At 41.6% G+C, this 20196-nt stretch overlaps 1 protein-coding gene across 2 annotated transcripts; it reads right to left on the reverse strand.

Moving 5' to 3' along the window:
- Positions 1–413: 413 nt before the first annotated feature.
- Positions 414–13610, reverse strand: wfdc1 (WAP four-disulfide core domain 1). Of its 2 annotated transcripts, none has more exons than XR_001963957.2 (7): positions 13011–13610; positions 3334–3529; positions 2931–3014; positions 2595–2735; positions 2092–2151; positions 1942–2001; positions 414–1852 (listed from the first exon to the last, which is right to left on the reverse strand). XR_001963957.2 is itself a non-coding variant. In XM_018703487.2 (7 exons), exons 1-6 carry the CDS (start codon positions 13107–13109, stop codon positions 1943–1945), a joined length of 630 nt encoding a protein of 209 aa, XP_018559003.1. In that variant the 5' UTR covers positions 13110–13606; the 3' UTR covers positions 414–1852; position 1942. The 2 variants fall into 2 exon arrangements, 1 of the variants encoding a protein (XP_018559003.1); XM_018703487.2 differs by having other exon boundaries at positions 2101–2151; positions 13011–13606.
- Positions 13611–20196: the final 6586 nt, after the last annotated feature.

The raw sequence follows: 20196 nt of genomic DNA on the forward strand, positions 1-20196 counted from the left end.
CCTCTATGACCGAGGCAGATCGACAGTGAAAATGATAATCATGCAATATGTGATGATACCTTTGTTGTCTGCTCATTACATGGTTCCCAAAAGACAGAACCAGCTGTTAATCTTATGCATTTTTCTTTTTGTGTTAATCTCTTGGTATTCATTTTTCTGGGGATATCCTGTAACCATCAGAAAGACTCCCTAGAAGCCACTGGAGCTGGAATCTAATCACAGTATTCAGCTCATTTTCGCCTCAACTAAACCTACTGGCTAATAAACAATTACCAAGCATGACAGGATCAGGCATTACTGGTCTACTCTTTACAATGTCATCAAATATAGACTCCAAATGTCATGTCATCTTGCCTGGTTTAGAATGTTATCAGCATTTGTGTTCTTGCAACAGAAAAACATCACAAAACCAATTCCAACAATGTGGTTTATTTAGAATAAACAAGGCAGCATTACAGCACCAGTCAGATAGCAACATCCAGACATCACTTTGTTCCGCACACAGAGAATGGTTACAGCTTTTGTTTTGCACCTTCAGCTTATTATATGACCAGCTTATTATTCTGTTATTATAGGCAGCAATGAGAGTGAGCACCATTTGAGTCGATAAGAGACACAACTTGAGTTGAACAGTTGACTGAAGTTAAGTTTGAGAATAACACATGAGATCTAATTGGCAATTTAAATATCTGCTCTATGCAAAAAGCACTTTCTATTATCATGCTTATATACTGCGACATTGGGTTGTGATAGTGTGATCGCTTAATAGGCAGACTGGATTATTTTGTTTGTCAGATAAGCTAAATTTGTCACCAGATGACTCACACACATGCAAACACACACACACACATGAAAATTATGAAACACTTGCATAATCGCACAGCGCTGGTAGAAATTTCTTACGTGACTCGCCTCAGTAAAGGCATTTATTTTGGTGAATTATTTAAAATCTATCTTGTCAGGATCAAACACTTGCCCTCTGTGGGCTCATTTAAAGGTGGCTTTTAAAAGCTGTTCAAGGTTTTCTCCTTCACAGGCTCAACTGGTCCCCTAAAATAAACTTTAAAAAAAAAATAAAAATCTTATTTCACTTTTGTTTTTCATGGTAGTGATGTCATGGTCTGCATCTGCTGGCTGAAACCAACCCACAGCTTTTCCAAATCCATCAAAACTGACAGAATCCACACCCTCATATGGCATTTATTCATATAATTAAGAAGAATTTTAATTCACATTTGGATTCAATTCAAAGAAGCAACCATTACATCTGGATTTTCTCTTATTTGTCTATAAAACATTCCAGATTTGAGGAAATTTGAGCAGCCATCCTTAACAGAATGAGCAATAAGGCCATATGGTCTTGATTTTCTCTGCTGACCAGCCTTCATGTTAGAGAGTTTGTCCGCGTCATGAGAGTAAGAATGAGTGGTACTTAGGCAGGTTGTAAAGAAATGATAAAAATGGCAAGGTTTCCTTACTTCCTTTGAGATTTTTTGATAAAAACAGCTTTGGTGCACACCCTGCTCTCTCTTCATCTGCTTCACCATCAACACCCTCTGCTCCTTCGTTTCACAGCTATCAGACAGAGAGACAAAAAAAGCACTTATTTCTTTGGCTGTAGGTGCATCAGACTTGCGTCCCAAAGAACGTCGTGACTGAGGAGAGGCTGTTAAAAAAAAAGAAAAAGAAAAAAAAAAACACGGGGCTTTGCAAAGAGGAGGTAGCAGCTGTCGGGGTAGTAAAAAGGTGAGATCTGATCCTGGTTCATGTGTGATGAGAGCAGATCGAACAGGACTGGGCTGATGTCTGAGGTTGAGTTATGGTCGTAGCTGAGGCTGAGGTCATGGCTGATCTGAGAGCGGATATTAAAAAGAAAAAAACATAAGGTTCTGTCTAAAGGGCAGGAGAGGTGTTTGTTTTTTAATATGACATGATACGTACTTCATCCCAGGTGCTTGTGATGATGTTTTTCGTAGCCTACTGCATTGTTAGAACTGGTACCTGTCAGTACAAAAAGGCATCATCATGTCAGGCAGATTGGTGTTATTTCAGACTCAGTGATAGTGCAGGTTTTTAAGTTGTTCACATTACCTCACTTACCTAAGTAGTCCTTGTAGTCCTTAAAGTATTTGTGCCTCAAGCCACGACCATCTGTTATCACAACAAAAAGATGTCATCTGATCTCTGTATACCACACAATTTAAATTCTGTTCTCTTCACTTGAATTAAAATTAAATTCATATATCTGCAAACAGCTACATCCTCAGATAATAAGTACATCTTGGGGTGGTCCACTGAGTTGCCAGGTCACTCCAATTTGTGTATTTTTAGATCTATTAAGCAGCCAAACTTGGCACTTGGCTGCATGATATTTGCCAAGAAACACCAGGCTAGACTCAAGACAACTGCTGGCACAGCCCAGCATCCTGCCTCTGCCCCTTGGTGCTTTATAGGAGCACAAACTTTGGAGAGTAGTTCCATTAGATCAGATAGATATGAGATTAGTTGCAAATTTGAAAGTTGAAAATTAAGATAGGAGATGATGTGTATTCAAAGCCATGTCACCATCACTCAGAAGTGCTCTTTAGTCTTACCAGAGTTCCCACGTTGCTTAATGCACTGTCCCCGGTTAGGGATGCCTGCAGCAGGGTTTCCTGGGTTGATGATGTGGCACTCGTAGCCTGTGGGACAGTGGAGTGGCTCGTCTCCATCCTCAGTTGTACTGCAGGCCTCAGCTAGTGGGCAGAAAACATACTGTGCGTTAGAAGAAAACACAAACATAAAATACACAAGGGTCATTTTGTGGTCATGAGGTTTTTTCTGAAAGCTTATTATGTGGTGAAAGCACTTGCAGAGTCATGGAAGAAAACTACCAGGAGTTACTAGTGTTTTCTCTCGACTTCAGTGACTGATCAGGCATCTGTGCTCACCTTGCAGAACCTCCTCAGGGCCGTCTAGCAGCCAGCCGTTACCACCCAACCACCGAGGCTTAGGCTGCACCAGCCAGTCCAGCACTGTCAAGAGACACACACACAACTACAATGTAATATTGTTCTTAGGAAAAGATCTTACGATCCTCACAGATGATCTGTTTTCTGAGCCAATAAAAGATTAAAATACTAAATATCAAAATTTTGCCTTTTAAAAAACATGCCACCCTTTTTATTTGTATAATTGAAATAGTTAACTTTCAAATGAGCTCATGACTGACTGACATTTATATGTTTATTTCAGGCTCGTGCACAGAAATAGAGATGTCTGGTAACAGGTTAAGGGCAACATTTTTCCTCCCACTGCTCTGTGTGTAACCGTCTGTCTGTTGCTTCTGCTGACCTGGTGGTGGCTGAACAGACTCCAGGCAGGCGTAGATGCAGCCGTTGTAGCAGCAGCGTTTATGGCGTTCGCACTCTGAGTCCGAGCGGCAGCCTGGTACCTCGCAGGCTCGCTCTGGCAGCATCTGGGGTGGGGGCGGACACCGGTCATTCTTCTGGTGCTGTGTGGACTGGGGGTGGTTGGGGTACTCGTAGTCCTGGGAGGCAGAGAAAGAGACAAGTGTCCATGGTATGAATGGGCATGTAGAGGTGGTTTTAACCCTGATATCAGCAGAGGGTCTGGTTCTATCAGAAGCTGCTGTAGGCTCCAGCATGTCATGGCTAAAATATAATCCTAGGAATAGGAATATACATTTGTGTGGGCCACTTAATGAGAAATTAAACTTCTCATTCAGAGAGACACTTGAGATTGCACCTTTTAACCATCAGAGGGCAGCAATGGACCTGGGTGATCGCTTATTCAGCATGGCAGAACTACAGCAAAGACACTAAATGTTTGGCTTTGGTATGCATGCCTGCCTGCTAACGTCTTGACCTGGATTGGGAAGGTGATTCACTGTGGGAACAAACACCTCCCTAGTGAGTATGAGATGGGGGGAAGTAGGCCACAGGACCCTGAGCCAAACAAAGACACACTTCACACACTTCAGCAGCTTTGGCAACATAAAGTGTGGGCCTACGTGCACACATGCATGTACACGCACGCAGCAATGCGCACGCTTTGCCACTGTTGCTGAGAAGATCTGCTCTGGCATACTCGCATGGGATCTGTGTCACAACCATGGCCTCTGTGGTGTAAAAGTTTTTTTTTACCAAGCTGCAGCTCTTTATTGATCCCTTGCTTATTGGTTTGGATGTGTCCAGGACAGAATCTGTGGGTTTATACGCTTTAACACAGCCGCTATCAAATATCACAAGTTTTGTGGCACAGTATATGCAGACATTCATTGTTCTGGGTTGTGTACACATGGGAAATATTACAGCAAGAAGCACAGCTGCCCTTGACCAAACATTGAACTCTCCTGTTTTCTCTTCCATTGTATTTACTTTACAATGTGATCAAGTTTCCAATTTGTTCCACTCCTTACTGCTATGAAATGAGCAAATACTGTGCTGTTTACGGTCTGGTCTATCATCAGTTCTACAGCAGAGGAACATAACAAGAGGGAGAATTTGAGGATATTTTAATTATAGGCCATTGCAGGAGTGCTATGTGGTTAGCTTTGAACCTTTTGAGTCTCTACTGCACAGGATGTTATCTAATCAGGTATGCCTCGAGGTTCATTCCTCACCCGGTCACAACATTTACTTTACTGAAGTTCAGTGCCTTCTCCCACCAGTGAAGGGCAAATGTTTCTTGTCATTTTCTGGCCTGCTTCAGTGATCATAAGGACTTTGTTATCCAGTCATTATGGTTGTGACTGAAATTGTATTTCAGTTTGTCATGTGGCTGAGAACACACAGCGTGTTACTGACAAACAAGCCCAACCACAAAGTTTCAGTTTTTCTGTATTTCTGATGTCTTCTCAGTCGTGTGGGTGAGGTTCCCTGACTCCCCAGTTTCAGACATTAATTTGGCATGTCAGGGTGTTCCTGAGAGAGAGAGAGAGAGAGAGAGAGAAATGGGCTTTTTTTGTACACTAGATTAGTAATTAGATAATCAGCTTGTGGGTTGCACACGATCATTAAAACTGTGCTGTTTATTTGGCAGGCTTACTGAATGTTCTTACAAACCAGCCGGAAAAATGAAAGCAAATGTTTGGCGCTGACGGTGGTATCACGCACACTGTATGTGTGTTCACTTTAAACACACATTAATTCGTTCTGGCAGCTGCGAGCTCAGTGGGTGGACGGTTATTTTGGGGGGTGGGAGGGAGGGAGGGTGGATTCACACCATGGAAGGATGGAGGGAACAATGTGTGGCTCTTATTGTCAGAGCTTGAAAAAGTTGAGATCTGTGTATTGCTGTAAGTAAGGAAAGTTTTGAGATGAGAGTTTGGGGACAGTATTTGTATTGAGAGTGATAATTGTTATCACTGATCATTCCTTGTAGGATTACTTATTGAATTTCAATACTTTTTGGGGTAATTTCTGAAATGTATCTGTAGCTCTGAGACTGGAAAACTGCATTATTTTGAAAGTTGGCATAGAATCCTTGGTCAGGTTCTTAGCTTTGTTCATTATTCTTTGATTCATTTTTTCTATCTAAAGCTGCTCGAGTCATCAACAATAGATGAAATTACTACATGTAATGTAAACACTGTCACTCATCAGTGACGATCCCATAAAAGATTAGCTCTCATCAGCGTTGTTTCCAGATGCAGCAGGCAGCTGTTTTCAGTGGAAAAGCTCACCGTGTGCCAGCTGCTCAGCACCAAACAGATAAAGCTAGTGACTAGCTGATTACCATACCAGAGCATTTAGCAGCTAAAGAGCTAGATATTTTTCAGGAGATAGTAGAGACCCAAACAAAGATACAAGGAGAGTGAATATGAACTTCCAATCACCAGGTGGACAGAGACATAACTCCAGATTTTTAACTTTACAGTGACTGTATCTGTACTTTCTTTGCAGTGTGATGGATACAAACATTTCTGTGGTCTCACACACTATATAAGTCTGGATTTGCCATGAGTTTCCTCTCTGTTGTTGGAATGATATAAAATCTCTGCTGTCAAATAAAAGGAATGTCTGAAACATCAAAGGCTCCATGAGAAAAAGTGAAGCAGCACTTGGTGTGGAAATGATGTGGAAATGAGTGTCTTTTTTTGGCTAGCATGTGTGTGTACTGAGCAGTAATCTGCTCTAGTGTAAGGCCACTTTTTGCTAACAAACCTGTTGTAGGCCTATCAACTTTGTAGGTGGTAAAACTGTATGTCAGTGTTGTTTTTACAGCTTGTTGTGCTGCCCCCAGGTGGCTGAAAGAATCATTTTTTTGTGTGGCTTACTTCATTGATTTATCACTGCTCTCCTTTAAAAATGTCCAGATATTGCATGCCCCCACTATATTATGTAAAGTTACCTCTGTTGTATGCTCCCACGCACTGTAGACTGACAGTTTATACCCCTCATTCATGGCTCTCAAGAGATAAGGGAGAACAGTGGAGCCACGGTGGCTCCTGGTAGTATTAGATCTGAATGAATGAGAACTACAGAGTCTGCTGTGATTGGATAATGACATAATGAGTACTGCCTTCTTCCCTTGTCTTATATCCGATCAGTTCCCAAAGTCTCCTGCAAACGTCTACTACAAAAGGTCAAGTTTCCCTTCCTGTTTATGTGAGTGTGTGTGTGTGTTTACATGGGTAAAGTGTGAGCTTGCTTGTATTCATGAATGCTGTACACTGCTGAGGTCATTCGTGCAGCGGTATGTGTTCACTGTATTGATCCTTAAGCTTCGCCAAGGATACAGATTCTGCTTCCAACATACTTTTTTAAACAGTACTTTTGTGTGCTCCAGTGCTATTGTAACTGATTCACTCTCTGGGCTCCTCTTGTGTCTTTCTCTCTTTGTGTGTTTTTACGCCGCCATGCTCTACATCCTGAACTCTATCACACAATCCTGCACACATCTCTCTGATGTTCCACATTGTTTATTTACACTTCTGTCTGCCATGTTGCTCTCCCGCAGAGACGTTGCCGTGGGCCCATGTGTGATGTTCATGTCTATCTGTGGGCATGTTTTCCCCCTGTCTTTGTCTGCAACACTGTCACTATCTCTCTTCCTCCCTGCCTGTTTAGTCTTTCTCCTTGATCTTCTCCCTTTTCTCCTCTCTCTTTGGTGTTAAAAAGGAGCGGCATGATGGTGGCTGTATACTGATTGATCGCATCTGCTCTTTCTCTCTTCCAGCCTGTCTTTCCTTGTTGTCTTGCTCTGTGGTTTACGGGGAGCTTGTGGGGAGAAGCCACTGGAGACCTCTCGTCTGGGTCCTTAACTGCACTGAGATCAGGCCATTCGTGGTTCCACACAAAAATACTGAGATTTTCTGCTTCCTTTGTGCAAGGATACATGCACACAAACACACACACACACACACACATAAACACACCCAAGTAGTAGTGCAGGGTCAAGGTGGTGCAAACACATGCACAAACGAGGCAAAACTGTGTTCTTTCATGGGAGTGTCAACTGAAATGCTCCAGATCGCCTGTCTACTAAATGAAGTTGCCCTCAGCATACATCTGGTTAGCTTTTGAATTGTCAGAACTCATTTCCTGTCTCTATGCCAGCAGATTGTTTGACAGAAAGATAGGCAGACGTGCAGATAGATAGAGACACAGCAGGCTAAGCTTTGCGGTGAACAGACAGCCTGTAAATCAGTCAGAGATGAGAGTTTCAGTGAGTGGTGGGAAGACATGCTGACAGACAAACAGGTAGATGCACAGCTGGGAAAAGCAGTCTAACCTTGAAATACGGATGAACAGAGTGAACCCATATGAAGGGTGGTTTACACAGCAAGATTGAAGCAAGGCAACTGTGAATGTAGCTAATTAGTATTGGCTAAACAATTTGAAATAGCATCTGTTACCTGTCGTTCACAGCCACAGGTAGCAGGAGTAGCTGTAACAGAGGTCCCCCAAAAACACATCTACTGTATTATACCTCTATTCTCTCCTTATAGTGCTGTAGCCACAGAAAACTATTTTAGGTTGTACATTAAAATAAATCCAGTGGAACAATTTCAGGACAATGTTATATTCAAAGTTTCTTGCCAGGAGCAGGTGATGGTGATGGTTGCTTGCCAAGACCTTCAGCCATTGTTCCGTTTATGATACAAGAGCTTAGCATATGCCCCCTGAGCAGTGCTACTTTTTCAGAGCAGTCTGGATGCTACAGTTACTCACTATTGGAAAGTGGTGATACATGCTGGCTGGGTCAGGACTAGTTGGTTAACTTGCCACTCAACTAACTCACAAATAACTCCTCTAAGTAAGCTGTATCTATACTTTAGTAGTAGAATTGATGGATACAAACACGTCTGTGGTCTCACATACATACAGATGTGCTATGAATTTTTCAGAGGCTCTATATGAAAGAAATTGAAGCAGGGGTTGATGTGAAAATTAGTTTGTCTTTTTGGTCTGTCTGCATGCATCTATGGCTCTGAACAACAATCTGCTCCAGTTTAAGTCCAGTAATGTGCTTCTGACTGACAGGCTCACATCATCTGACTGGGATTAGTCCTGCTTAGAGCCACACACACCACTTCATAAAACTACTGGTTGCAAGTTACCTTGGATCATTGTTAAATATTATTGATTATATGATGTTATTATAATGTCTTTCTACTTGTAATGCTGCTGAACTGTCCGCTGAGCTGATTGTTTTTTTTTGTGTGTGTGTGTGTGTGTCTATCTACTGTCATTGGTGAAGCGTACACCTGTATGGATCGCAGTCCATCGCAGCAACACATATAGACATACAACCATTCCACTCACATTCACACCTACAGCAATTTAGAGTTATCAGTTAACCTAAGCTGCATGTCTTTGGACTGTGTGAGGAGTACAGGCACAGGGAGAACATGCAAACCCCACACAGAAAGCCCCGAAACCGAGGCTCGAACCCATGTACAGTATGTTGAAATTTGTGTGAAATTCATATTTATAACTGCAAGGTTAGTTGCAAATAGCCAGACTGTTGATTGTCTTCTATGCTAAAATCTGAGTTACTTATATGAGACATGCAAAGCTCTCCTTTAATTAATATCCAACACCATGCACCTCCCAGGTAGAATGACATGAAAAAGATAGCACAACAGTCAGACTGTGGACATACAGGTTTAATTAATTTGAATCATTTTCTTCTGTTAGGCAAGTTAAGTGGGTGTCGTGTCTTGATGATTCTGAGTAATTGCAGACAAATGTATGTGATTAGCTATGTTGCTTATCCTTGATGGTCCGTGAGATCTGCAGAGAGGGCCTCTCTCACATTGGGTGCGAAGTGGGGTTCAACCTGGACAGATCATCAGTTTCTCACAGGGGTGACAAACAACCATTCAATCTCATATTCACACCTACGGGCTATTTAGAGTTACCAATCAACCTAACCTGCATGTTTTTGGACTCTGGGAGGAAACCAGAACACTCACAAGAAACCCATGCAGGCACTGGGACAACATGCAAACTCCACATAGAAAGGCCTGGCCAGTTGACGGCTTTAAACCCAGTGAAGCAGCAGTGTTGTCTACTGCACCACCATACCGCCCATGGAATGTGATATCCATAGAATATTAATTGTATCTTTTATTCAAAGACTTTGTGCAGATTTATTTCTCCCCTAAGATAGAGTTAACTAGATTCTGCAATTCCATTAGCATTACTTGAAATTGCCCTAAAATTTCACGGTTTAAATACTGGTGTGACCCGGTCTTTGCACAGCCAGTACTTGCCAAGACTGTACTGCATTTGTCACGCATTCCTGAGATTTGCCAGCTCTTAGCCTTAAAAGCTCCAAAGTATTTGCTGATGAACTTAGCAGTGAATTCAGCATTCAGCAGTGAAATGTAGGCTGTGTAATTCAGTTACCTTTAATGCATCCTGATTCTCAACCACTGCAATAAAAATGTTGCTTTTAATCCCTGTCAATTCAATTAATGACATGAACCTTTTGCTTTTTTTCTTACTTGAAAGCATTATGGGTCATTACATTTATTAGGCTAATCTTATCTTCACAAAATATCACTTCCTTAAAAACTACAAATTTCCCTCAGCCTTGAAGCAGTGTATGGATCTGTTCTGTTTTAAATAGCAGCCCCAGGCTGAGTCAAATGGGCAGCCAGACCAAGAACAGGAAATATATGTGTTTCTGAGCATCTGCAGGGCCCCGGTCTTAATACCAGGTGCTGTCAGAACAGTCCACATCAGATAAATGAAACTGTAAAGATTTATGATGGCAGCCTCAGACAGTGTTAGTGCACACTGACATGCCCTGACAGGTGTCTGAGCTGGAGTGTGTTATGGCTGGAGGAGACTAAACTATCCAGTCTGAGAGTGTGTGTATGTGAGTGTATGTGTGTGTGAGAGAAAGATATGTGAGTCCAGAATTTGTGCATCACAAGCAATATTTTGTTATGTGGGAGGAATTCTACATATTTATAACTTTTCAGTTACAGGAGCTTAAGGCATTCATCTAAGACCTGTTTTCCCGTCTACCCATCATCTCTTGATCATAAGCTTCCCTCTGATGCCTAGTTCTTACCTCTCCACCCTTATTAACATGCTATGAATCTTTTTACAGGCATTTTCTCTGTTAAACCGAGAGAGGAAATTAGAAAAGTGCTACCGCTGACCTTTGAACCCTGTGACAGGGGGAGGTCTAGATATGAGAGGGTGGACATGGCTCTGGTCCCCAAGCCACCCTCTGAGTGAGACCTATCTGACCCACAGGTCAGACCTGCTTTCTGCATACAAGCCAGACCTGTGAAAATATGGTTAAGCCTGCAGAAACAGTAAGATTTGATGGCAAAGAAAATATTGTATGAAAGTGCAGATTTCATAATGCATGTAAAATTGGCTGCTTACACCAAGAGGCCTGAAAAGTCACAAGCTCACTGCATGTAGATTTTTTTTCAATTTGTTTTCAATTGTGGAAACACACTCTGAAGTGTAAATCCAATACATTTTTCTTTGTTATGCTGATAAATGTACCTGCTTATTGGCTGTGTCTGAAAAGTTTTACTATTAGTTTTACTAATTTGAATTCAATGTGTATTTTGATAGACAAATCTGCTGAAATCTTTCATAATTCAAGAAGAAAAGGGATATGAATGCAGGACAGGTAGTGAGCATGCTGGTGGCCTTGGGTTTGTCACAAATTTCTTCTAGTTTTCCTTTCAAGACACACTATTCCATAGTGCAGTGCCTATGTCAAATACTCAGTGACTATAATTTGTCTTTCTGCACGGCTGCAGTGTTATGAATGAGGCTGAGGGTGTGTGTGTGTGTGTGTATGGGGGAGGTGGTTAAAAAAATGAAAGATGGAAAGATGTAGAGATTAAAAGGTTCAGAGGAAAAGAGACAAACTCCATCTGCACAGTCGTCTCAGCATGTTCCAATTACAGCAGCTTTGAAGCCCAGTCCAGCAAGACGGTGCTTTTGGCCCATCCTGAGAGCAGGAGGAGATGAGAGAAAGAGATTTGAAAGAGGGAAAAACGGGGGGTTGTATACGGAGAGAGGCACATGGGCGAGGGGGAAGAGAAAGCTGGCCTGAGAGAGAGGGTGAAAGGGTAACTACTTGATACGAGAGAGGGGAAGAGAGATTGGCTGAGAATGAGAGACAGAAGGGCCAATGAGGGCATAAACCAGTTAGAAAGTGAGAACATTGAAGCACAAGAGGTTGCACAGAGGAGGACAGAGAGCAAGAGAGGGAAAAAGAAAGAGAAGGCAGCACGCTACAGTGAGCCCTTGTTAGAGATTATCAATCAGCTACACTGAGCTGAGTTAACAAGCAGGGGCCCGGTCTGGAAGTTCAGTTCCTGCCCTAATAATCCACTACAAACACACACATGCACACACACACACACGGACAAATGTTGTACATCCAGTGTGCTCTTCAATTACTCATATGGAAATCTGAAAATCAACGACTTATTCCAACCTGTTGCACACTCCACTTTCAGCGTCTCATCAAAACTGAAAAACTTCTCCTGTCCATGTAGATTTTTCATGCTTCAAAATCAAAGCGTGTCTGCTCCCAAACTGTTTCTTTACCAGCATTGAAAAAAATGTTCAGCTCCTTTACAAGCAATATAGAAGACTCCAGCATCCAAAACATAAAAACCTAAAAGCATTGCCAACAAGTTGTACACCATTATCAAAAGTGAAATGGACCACTTTACATTTTTTTGGGTGAGTCTGTCTATGACAGTGCACAATGTTTTAAAAGGTGATCTTTGTTTTGTTTGTAAAATCTTAGTCTGCAAACTAACCAGTAACTATAGCTGTCAAATGCATGTGGTAGAGTAGAAACATAACACTTCCTCAAGTAAAGTACAACAAAAATCACAATTATACATAGTGGTACAATAATTATAAGGCTTAGTCTTAAGTGTAAAACTAATATATTATATCCTGTTTGTTCAATATGCCTAAAAACTGAAGTATAAAAAAGGCGGAAGTCACTGCTCACGGCCAAGAAATAATTTAACTTTATTTTAATGCTTTGCTTTTGTACAAATTAAACAAACAAGGTACACCATGTTAATTTGTGAACTTCGTTGATAGGTGGATTTTGTTTCCTTTGGACAGAGCTACACTACCACTGTTTCCAGTCTTTATGCTAAGTTAATAATCTGTTTGCTAAAGCCTTATATTTACCGATAAAGATTTAAGAGGTATCAATCTTCTCATCCAACTCTCAGCAAGAAATAATTGTTTTTCTCCTATTCATTTAAGTACAGTACTTGAATGAATGCACTTCATTTACACCACTGTTCTGTTCACTGTTTACACCACGGTCTCAGGTCAACTTGACCACCTCTCACCTCAGCCACAAAACTGCTCTCACAGTGTGAAACCGGACTCTCTATAAGAGAGCCTTTATTGTACTGTAACTCTGTGAGCTTTCACCTACTTCCACTTTGGAGGCATTTCTGAAAACAGCCACGGGAAAGAGAAAAAGAAGAACTCTCATATGTGCACACACATAAAAGTCAAAGGTGAGGTTAGCAGTCCCACCTTATGGTTGAGTCCTCTTTTCCTGATTCGTCTGGCATCACTTCCTGTGGATAGGACCAACAGGGACAGCAGCAGCAGCACCACCGCAGAGCCCGGCATGGTCTGTGTCCTGCACCCCAACTCCAAACTCTCTCTCTCTCTCTCTCTTTCTCTCTGTCTCTTTCCTTCTCCTCCCTTCCTGTCTTGGAGGTATTCCTTCTTCTTTTGCTTATTCCAAAGTTTGTCCTCTAGTCGTTTCCACGTCCTCTGTTGTGGTGCCTTTCCAGCTGAAGCAGTAACTCTCTGGTGCTCATGTGCAGCCAGAGATTACACAAGCCCCTCTCCGTCCAACAGGACCTGCCTTTATATCCGCCTGAGGAAAAGTGCAGGGCAGAATGACAAAGTAGAGGAAAGCAAGGGGAAAGTACAGAGGGGATGAATGAAGGCAGTGTAGGGAAGAAATGAAAAGAGGAGAATAGTTAGGGGAGCAAAAAGGAGGGGAAGGGAGAAACAGCAGCTGTCCCTGCATCAGTTGTCCAGAGCTGAAACTGTCTGCTGGCACAGCGTGTGCACATGTCTCTGGGAGAGAGGAGGGGAGGTGAAAGGAGGGAGGGGAGAGTATTAGAGAGGGCAGTGTGTGTGAGACCTCCCCCTTGCCCCCTTGTTGCATCTCGCGGCACATCTGGTGATCTTTATGTGTATTTGACAGAGTTGTGTCAATGTGTGGTTGGGACATTTTTTATTCTGTGGCTTTGCTTCACATGTTTTGCTTGTATGCGGTACTGTAGGAGGGAAAATAAATGGCTTTGCTAAGTGTGGGGTTTGAAAATACTTCTACACAGTGTAACTATTAACTGTCCAACATCCATGTTTACATTCCTGATTTTCTTAGGGGACAGGATATGCATGATTTATAAGACAGAGTAGCCGGAAATATTTGAACACACCTGAATGAAGATAAATGTGTATGTGTCCATGTGTGTACACTCCTCTGTCTGTGTTTAGGGAGGATGCAGTGTGATTTCAGTGGCATTGACCCATGAAGAATGAAAGCATGTGGTGTGTTTCTGGGAAAGAGGCCTCTCTGTCTCTCTCTCTCTCTCTCCATCTTCTCTTCCTTTTTCATGTATCTCCCAAGTTGCTCCTTCTCAAACTAGGCCATCTCCCCCCTGTCTCACCCCCTCACCCCACCTTACCACTAAACCTTTTTCTCCTTCCCATCCCCTCCCCTCCCTCCATTCTCAGTGTCTTGCACTGAAAGGGAGAAAGAATGCTAAGCCCGCACAAATCTCAGTCATTATTAGTTTTACAGGAGCAGGGCTTATGTCACTGGGAGGCCCTGGCCTCACTTACACAAAAGACAAAGTAAAGAAGAAGGGTGAGAAAAAAGAGGGAGAGCAAAATGGGGGGGGGGGGGGCAAAGATATGCTGAGGAGGGCAATGGAGGAAGAGACTGGATGAATGACTGTGTGAGGAAGACAGAGATATTAACCTGTCCATCGGTGTCCTCAGTTTGCCAGCATCATAATTATGATGCAGAGGTGCATTAAATATTTTTGGAATATTTTAGTGCCATACCTGTCAAGCTTCTGCACATAAACAAGTTTAAGTTGATAAAGGTGGCAAATTTACCACTTCTCGATTCTCTGTGAACAAATGTTTCAAATAACTCTCTACAACTGTTGTTTTGTCAGCTGACATTACTGCACTTGATGATTTAAAACATGTTCTCCAGATACATTTTTCATGTTACAAGCTGACCCACTTTAAAGTGATGGAATGAGGACTAACCAATGTGTCTAGCAAACATAAGGGTATTTAGCAGAATATGTTTTGTTGGGTTCTTAGTGTAAAAATCCCCAAATCCAATGTTATCTAACATCTAACTCTAATGTCACAGTGGGAAAGACTGTGCCATCATAGCAGGCCTCTTTTTCAACATAATGTATGAACTTAGAAAATAAAGTATATGAAATGCTCCTTGGTCTTGGAAATATTTTGGGTAGGTTAGCTAGTTAGTCATACATGCTAATGTTAGTAGCCTATGTTACAGCAGAGAAAAATGCACCGCTCAATCCATTCTTTAAAGTTTTTGCTCTTGCATTTTTGGTGGAAGAAGAATGAAATTCACAATAAAGTCACTTATTCAGCACTATTTATCTTGTATTATCTTGTCATAGTTTTTGAAAACCATACAACACTCCGAACCATCTTCAGGTCTTTAAAAACTGTGGCTGCACAGTGTCCTGCAGCAGACAGGGGGCTAATATTACCAGACATGTTCTCACATACATCATCCATATCCTGACTCCTCTAAATCTGGAATGTACAGTACATAAATATTATAATAAAGTTAACAACTGTATTTATGTAGAGAACAGCTGAAACATTCACATACATACACACATCCCAGGACTACCGAGGCAAGAATTTAAGTGCATGCACACACGCATACTGTACTGTAAATTCTATGCACACAAAAGGATACACATAACTATTCCCACAGCTAAACAGGATATGACATTCAGACTGGACACAGCATCCATTTGTTCAGTTATGAATGAGAGGAAAGTGTGAATTCACATATCGTGTTCAGAGACAGACTCTCCACTCAAACAACAGAAATTCCTTTAATCTGTGAGGCGTTCCCTGGAGGCGAAGATGGACTGTAGCCGTTTCTGCAGGGTGGAGTGTCTGTCCAGTCTCAGGGGGTTTCATATCACATGTTTCTACTCACTGATGGTCAAGATTAACTCCAGTCTGTTTCACGGTGCAATAGTTGGTAGCTGTCCAGAGATGGCTCTGGCTCAGTGGTCAGGGCAGCCCCTCTTCCACATGTGACGATTTTACGAGCACAGTAAGTACGATTTTATACAAGCCAAATGGGAATACCTAGCATATGTTTCATAATGAAATTCAGCCTGTGCATCTGGATGGAATATGTGAGCTTCAAGGACGAACAGAGGTTTATACAGATTTGTTTGTGTTGATAGTGTGTGGTTTCTGTGTCTGTGTACTCAAAACATTTACAAGGTGTGATATGTATGTAAAGTATGAATTTATTGTATTTAGGCTTATACCTACATGTAGCTACACACCTGTGATTGATAAGTTACTTCTGTAATTCACTGCATTTCTGACTGAAACAGAAAATTTGAACTTTACACCTTATTAAAAAATGTTAGCTGTCAGAGGGGTTTTGGGTTGAGTAGCACCAAGCAAGACTTATAAGACTCATTCATGCTAGTAGCTCTGTGAAGCTGTACTTAGGCAGAGCAGTACATTGAGCTAAATGCTAATGCCAGCATGCATGTAAGTGTCGGCGAGCGGAGTAAAATGTTGAGTTTACAAATAATATTAAAAAGGAAAAATGGACACAAGAAACTAACTAAAACTAAACCAACAACGCCACCTGGGGCCTTGCACCCCAGGATATAGTAAGAACTCAACTAGTTCACTGTGGACTACGAGGACACAGTTTGTGACTGAATATGCAGAGACAGTGGTAAAAAAATCAAACTTATTTTATTGTAACAAACTCCACAACCCAATTTATGTACAAATGAATCAATCCCAATCCACCTATACACAAAGCTATTAAATAAAAATACTCAAAACAAATGAAGCTAAGACAGAAACTAGAATCAACTCTAGTGAACTCAATCAAAATCAAAGGTAACAACACAGGAAACAGAACAAAACAAAGAAAGACAGCAGAGCAGCAGCAGGTGAGCCACATCAGGTAGGTGCGATCACCATCAAGGACCAGCAAGAGACTAACTGAGGCCAGGTGAGGGCCTTTTATACCCCACCTGCTAAGGGGAGGGCCTAAGGGAGGAGTGGTTTTCTCTGGGGTGTATTCAAGAAATGCACTTCACTACATAAGCAAGGACCATGCTAACATGCAATAGTTTTAGCGAGCCACTAAGTACCTAAGTAAAAATGCAGTTTGAAAACATTCAATAAATAAATACATAAAATCTTGTCTTTGTATAGCTTGTCTGAGCCTGTTTTCAAATTGTTGTTTGAAAGTTTTCTAAGTTTAAGGAAGAGAAATAATTGGTTGGTTTGGCAAATGTATGTGTGATTAATTTCCCCACCTCCACAAAGGAGCTGAGCACAGCTGCTTCCCGAAGCTTTTTATGGAAACCTTGACTGGGGCGACATGCTAGCATTTGCTAATTAGCCCTAAATATAAAGCGCAGCTGAGACCGATGGGAGTGTAATCAGCTTTATATACATTTGGTCATGAACCTGATGATAGTGCCATTACAATTCATCCTGAGGGGAAAATGAACATCTGAGCTAAATTTGTTTACATTTTAATTTTCAGTACAGAGTGGTAGGACTGACACACAGGCTGCTAGAGTGGCTAAAAATGGCCCAATTGTGTGAACAGGTCATTTATCACTTTATTGTCACTTTAATGTTCATTAGCACGCTCCTCTGGTGGGCTGCTCCTATGTCAGTGTGCTGAAGCCTAAAGCAGAAGCCAGTCAAAGCCATTCGTTCCAAATCAGGGCTGTCAGCTGGGGTTAGAGGTCAGCCTAAAGGGTCAGAGGTTAGGTGTGATAGGTTGGCATGAACTAGGCTGCTAGATTTGGAGCGGGGTGAAAGTTGCACTTATGGGTTGTAACCACTCAGCAAGTATGCAGCACATTAAAATACTTAAATACTTATACACAGTATACAATCCTAAACTATACCTGCAGAATTTATTTCTTGAACTATATCTGTATTCACCCTGATGTGATTTCATCCTGCACTGTTGTGCCAAGTGAGGAAAGAGTCACATCATCATAGTTCATGTTGCACTTGCTCAGAGCAAAGGAGAAGTCTTTATAGAGGTTTGACTCACGCAAAACTAATTTTCTCCTTTTGATGTGTTGTATATCAACAGCAATAAAAAGTCCCTTTGCGCTGTTTTACTGTCTCACATTTAAAAAGTTCTGTGAGAACTAGCCACATTCCAGCATTTGGTTTTAATATGTGTCTGATAGAATGTAAACCTTGAGCAGCTGAAGAGGGCAGATAAATCTCTGACTTAATGGCTGTTTTAGTCACTGGTAGGATGTGCGTTTGCCTTGTTTAGAAGTTGAGCAATGTGATGAAATAAAATATACACACACACATACAGTATAGATGCATATAAGAACAAGATTGTGTTTCTGGATTTATTTGACTATAAAGAGACAAGGAGAGAAGGACTGGCACCATCTGCTCTACTTTATTAGACTATTAGTCAGATACATCAACAAAGAGATGGAAAAGTCTGTACACTGGTTATATAATCTGATAATGTACCTCTGGATATCTACCATCACTAAAATATATTTTTGATGTCTGAAATATGAAGTACTGTTCTGTCTGTGAGCCTTTGAATGGGTACCTTTTTAAGCGATATGTGAGGTATGGCAACACAATGACCCTGATGAGTTAAAGTGGGACAGATGTTAGAGGATGAGGGCTGGCACTGGCAGATGGAAAAATAAGAGAAGATGAGGAAGATCGTGGGGAAAACTGGAGCACAGAAGAAATGGAGATGGGTTGATAAATGCTTGAGAGACAAAGAAGAGTTCACGAAGACCAAACACCCATCTACTCTTCCCTCACTAATTTCCAGTAAATCAGAAAAAATAGTGTGTTTATATGTAGAACCCATGCTTATATAGCCAAAATCTTGTAAACTGAAATGATCTGTTGAACTTGCACCGGGTCAGAGTCTTTGAAAATAAAAACATTCCTGGAGCTTTTTTATTGGCAGTGTTTAGGGGCTGAAGCTGTGGACTCTGGAGTGGAGTTTTTGGCCTTCTCCAAACAAATAAAGGCTGATTTTGAATTATATTCTGGAAAATCATCCAGAAAAAACACATTTTCCAGAATCTTCAGTCATCAGCAGACCATATGCACATGGAATTGTCTGTGTTTAAAGCAATAACCTGTTTTCTTGAGGTGCTGTGTGGGTCTGGTTGCTAGTTACGCTCATTAAGCTAAACCCCCTGTAGCTATACTAATCATTTCTTATTACCAGCATATCTTTCTCTCCTCTTCTAATCAGTGAGGTGGTTAGAGCCATGCCCGATCTCTTCTTTCCCTTTATGACTATTTCATTCCTGTATCATTATGCTTTATCCCCTAATGGCCCTCACCAGCACAGACTCTGACTGTACTCAAGTAGCTCTGAGGGTTTCTCCAGTAATTGCTTCTTTTCTGTAATTCTCCTTGTCTTTCTTCCTTCTCCTCTCAGCTCTTATCATTTTCCTTTGCTCTTTTTCTACTGTAGCTTACCTACTTTTCCTCTCCCCTCTTCTGCTCCTCTACAGTTTTAAGTTTCCCTCTTCGTTTTTTCCTCTCCCAACTTTTTCCCAGCTGGTTTCTCCTCTTTGACATGCAGCTATCATCTGGCCTCTCCTCTCCCTTGCTCTCCTGTTTTTGTTTTCCACCTATTCCTCTCAATCCTCCTCCTCCTTCAATACCTCTTCTCCTTCTCGTCCTGCTACCGAGCACTTTGAACTCAGGTACCTATGCAGCATTCCTCAACTTGACCCCTTGGAGCAAGGTTGGCTTTAAAAAAAGAAAAAGGAGGAGAAGAGAAAAGAATAAAACTTAAAAACTATTTTAACTGTTTCTATAGTGACTCTGTGCCCAAGGGTTCCAATGTGGGGTTAAAGTGACCAGGAGGCACTTCAATAAGTCCTGTCTGACTTCAAAGCTCTTCCTGTGCTTTCTGTTTTATTGGAGTTGATGCTGACAGGGTCAAATGTAGACGGTCCCATATCCCTGCTGCTCCACATACACACAAACACATATACACACCAGTGCGGGGAGTTGGGGGCCGGGTGAAACGTGAATTTGTCCCACTTACTTGCTAGAAGTTAAGTTAAAACACATGGGCTTCTCTCACAAACTCTCTGTACATGAACAAACATCAAGCAGCATGCAAACCTTTGAGTTAAGACTATGCTGTTAAGAGGTGCTCCAGTGATTTAGAACTGCACTTTCATTCAATTAAGGGGGACTCAAGGGAGCCATTAAAAAAAACAAAAACAAAAACAAAAACCAAAAACAGAACAGTGAGGTGGAGATATCTTGACTTTTGGTTGCTAGTATGGGTCAAGCCTCCAAAATGCTGTATCCTACATTTCCCATAATGCAACTCAGTAGCATTTCTCATTAGGCCCTTCATGCTCCAGGCCCAAGCTGACAT

Source organism: Lates calcarifer, linkage group LG10 (genome assembly GCF_001640805.2).
Source record: "Lates calcarifer isolate ASB-BC8 linkage group LG10, TLL_Latcal_v3, whole genome shotgun sequence".
Lineage (NCBI taxonomy): Eukaryota > Metazoa > Chordata > Actinopteri > Centropomidae > Lates > Lates calcarifer.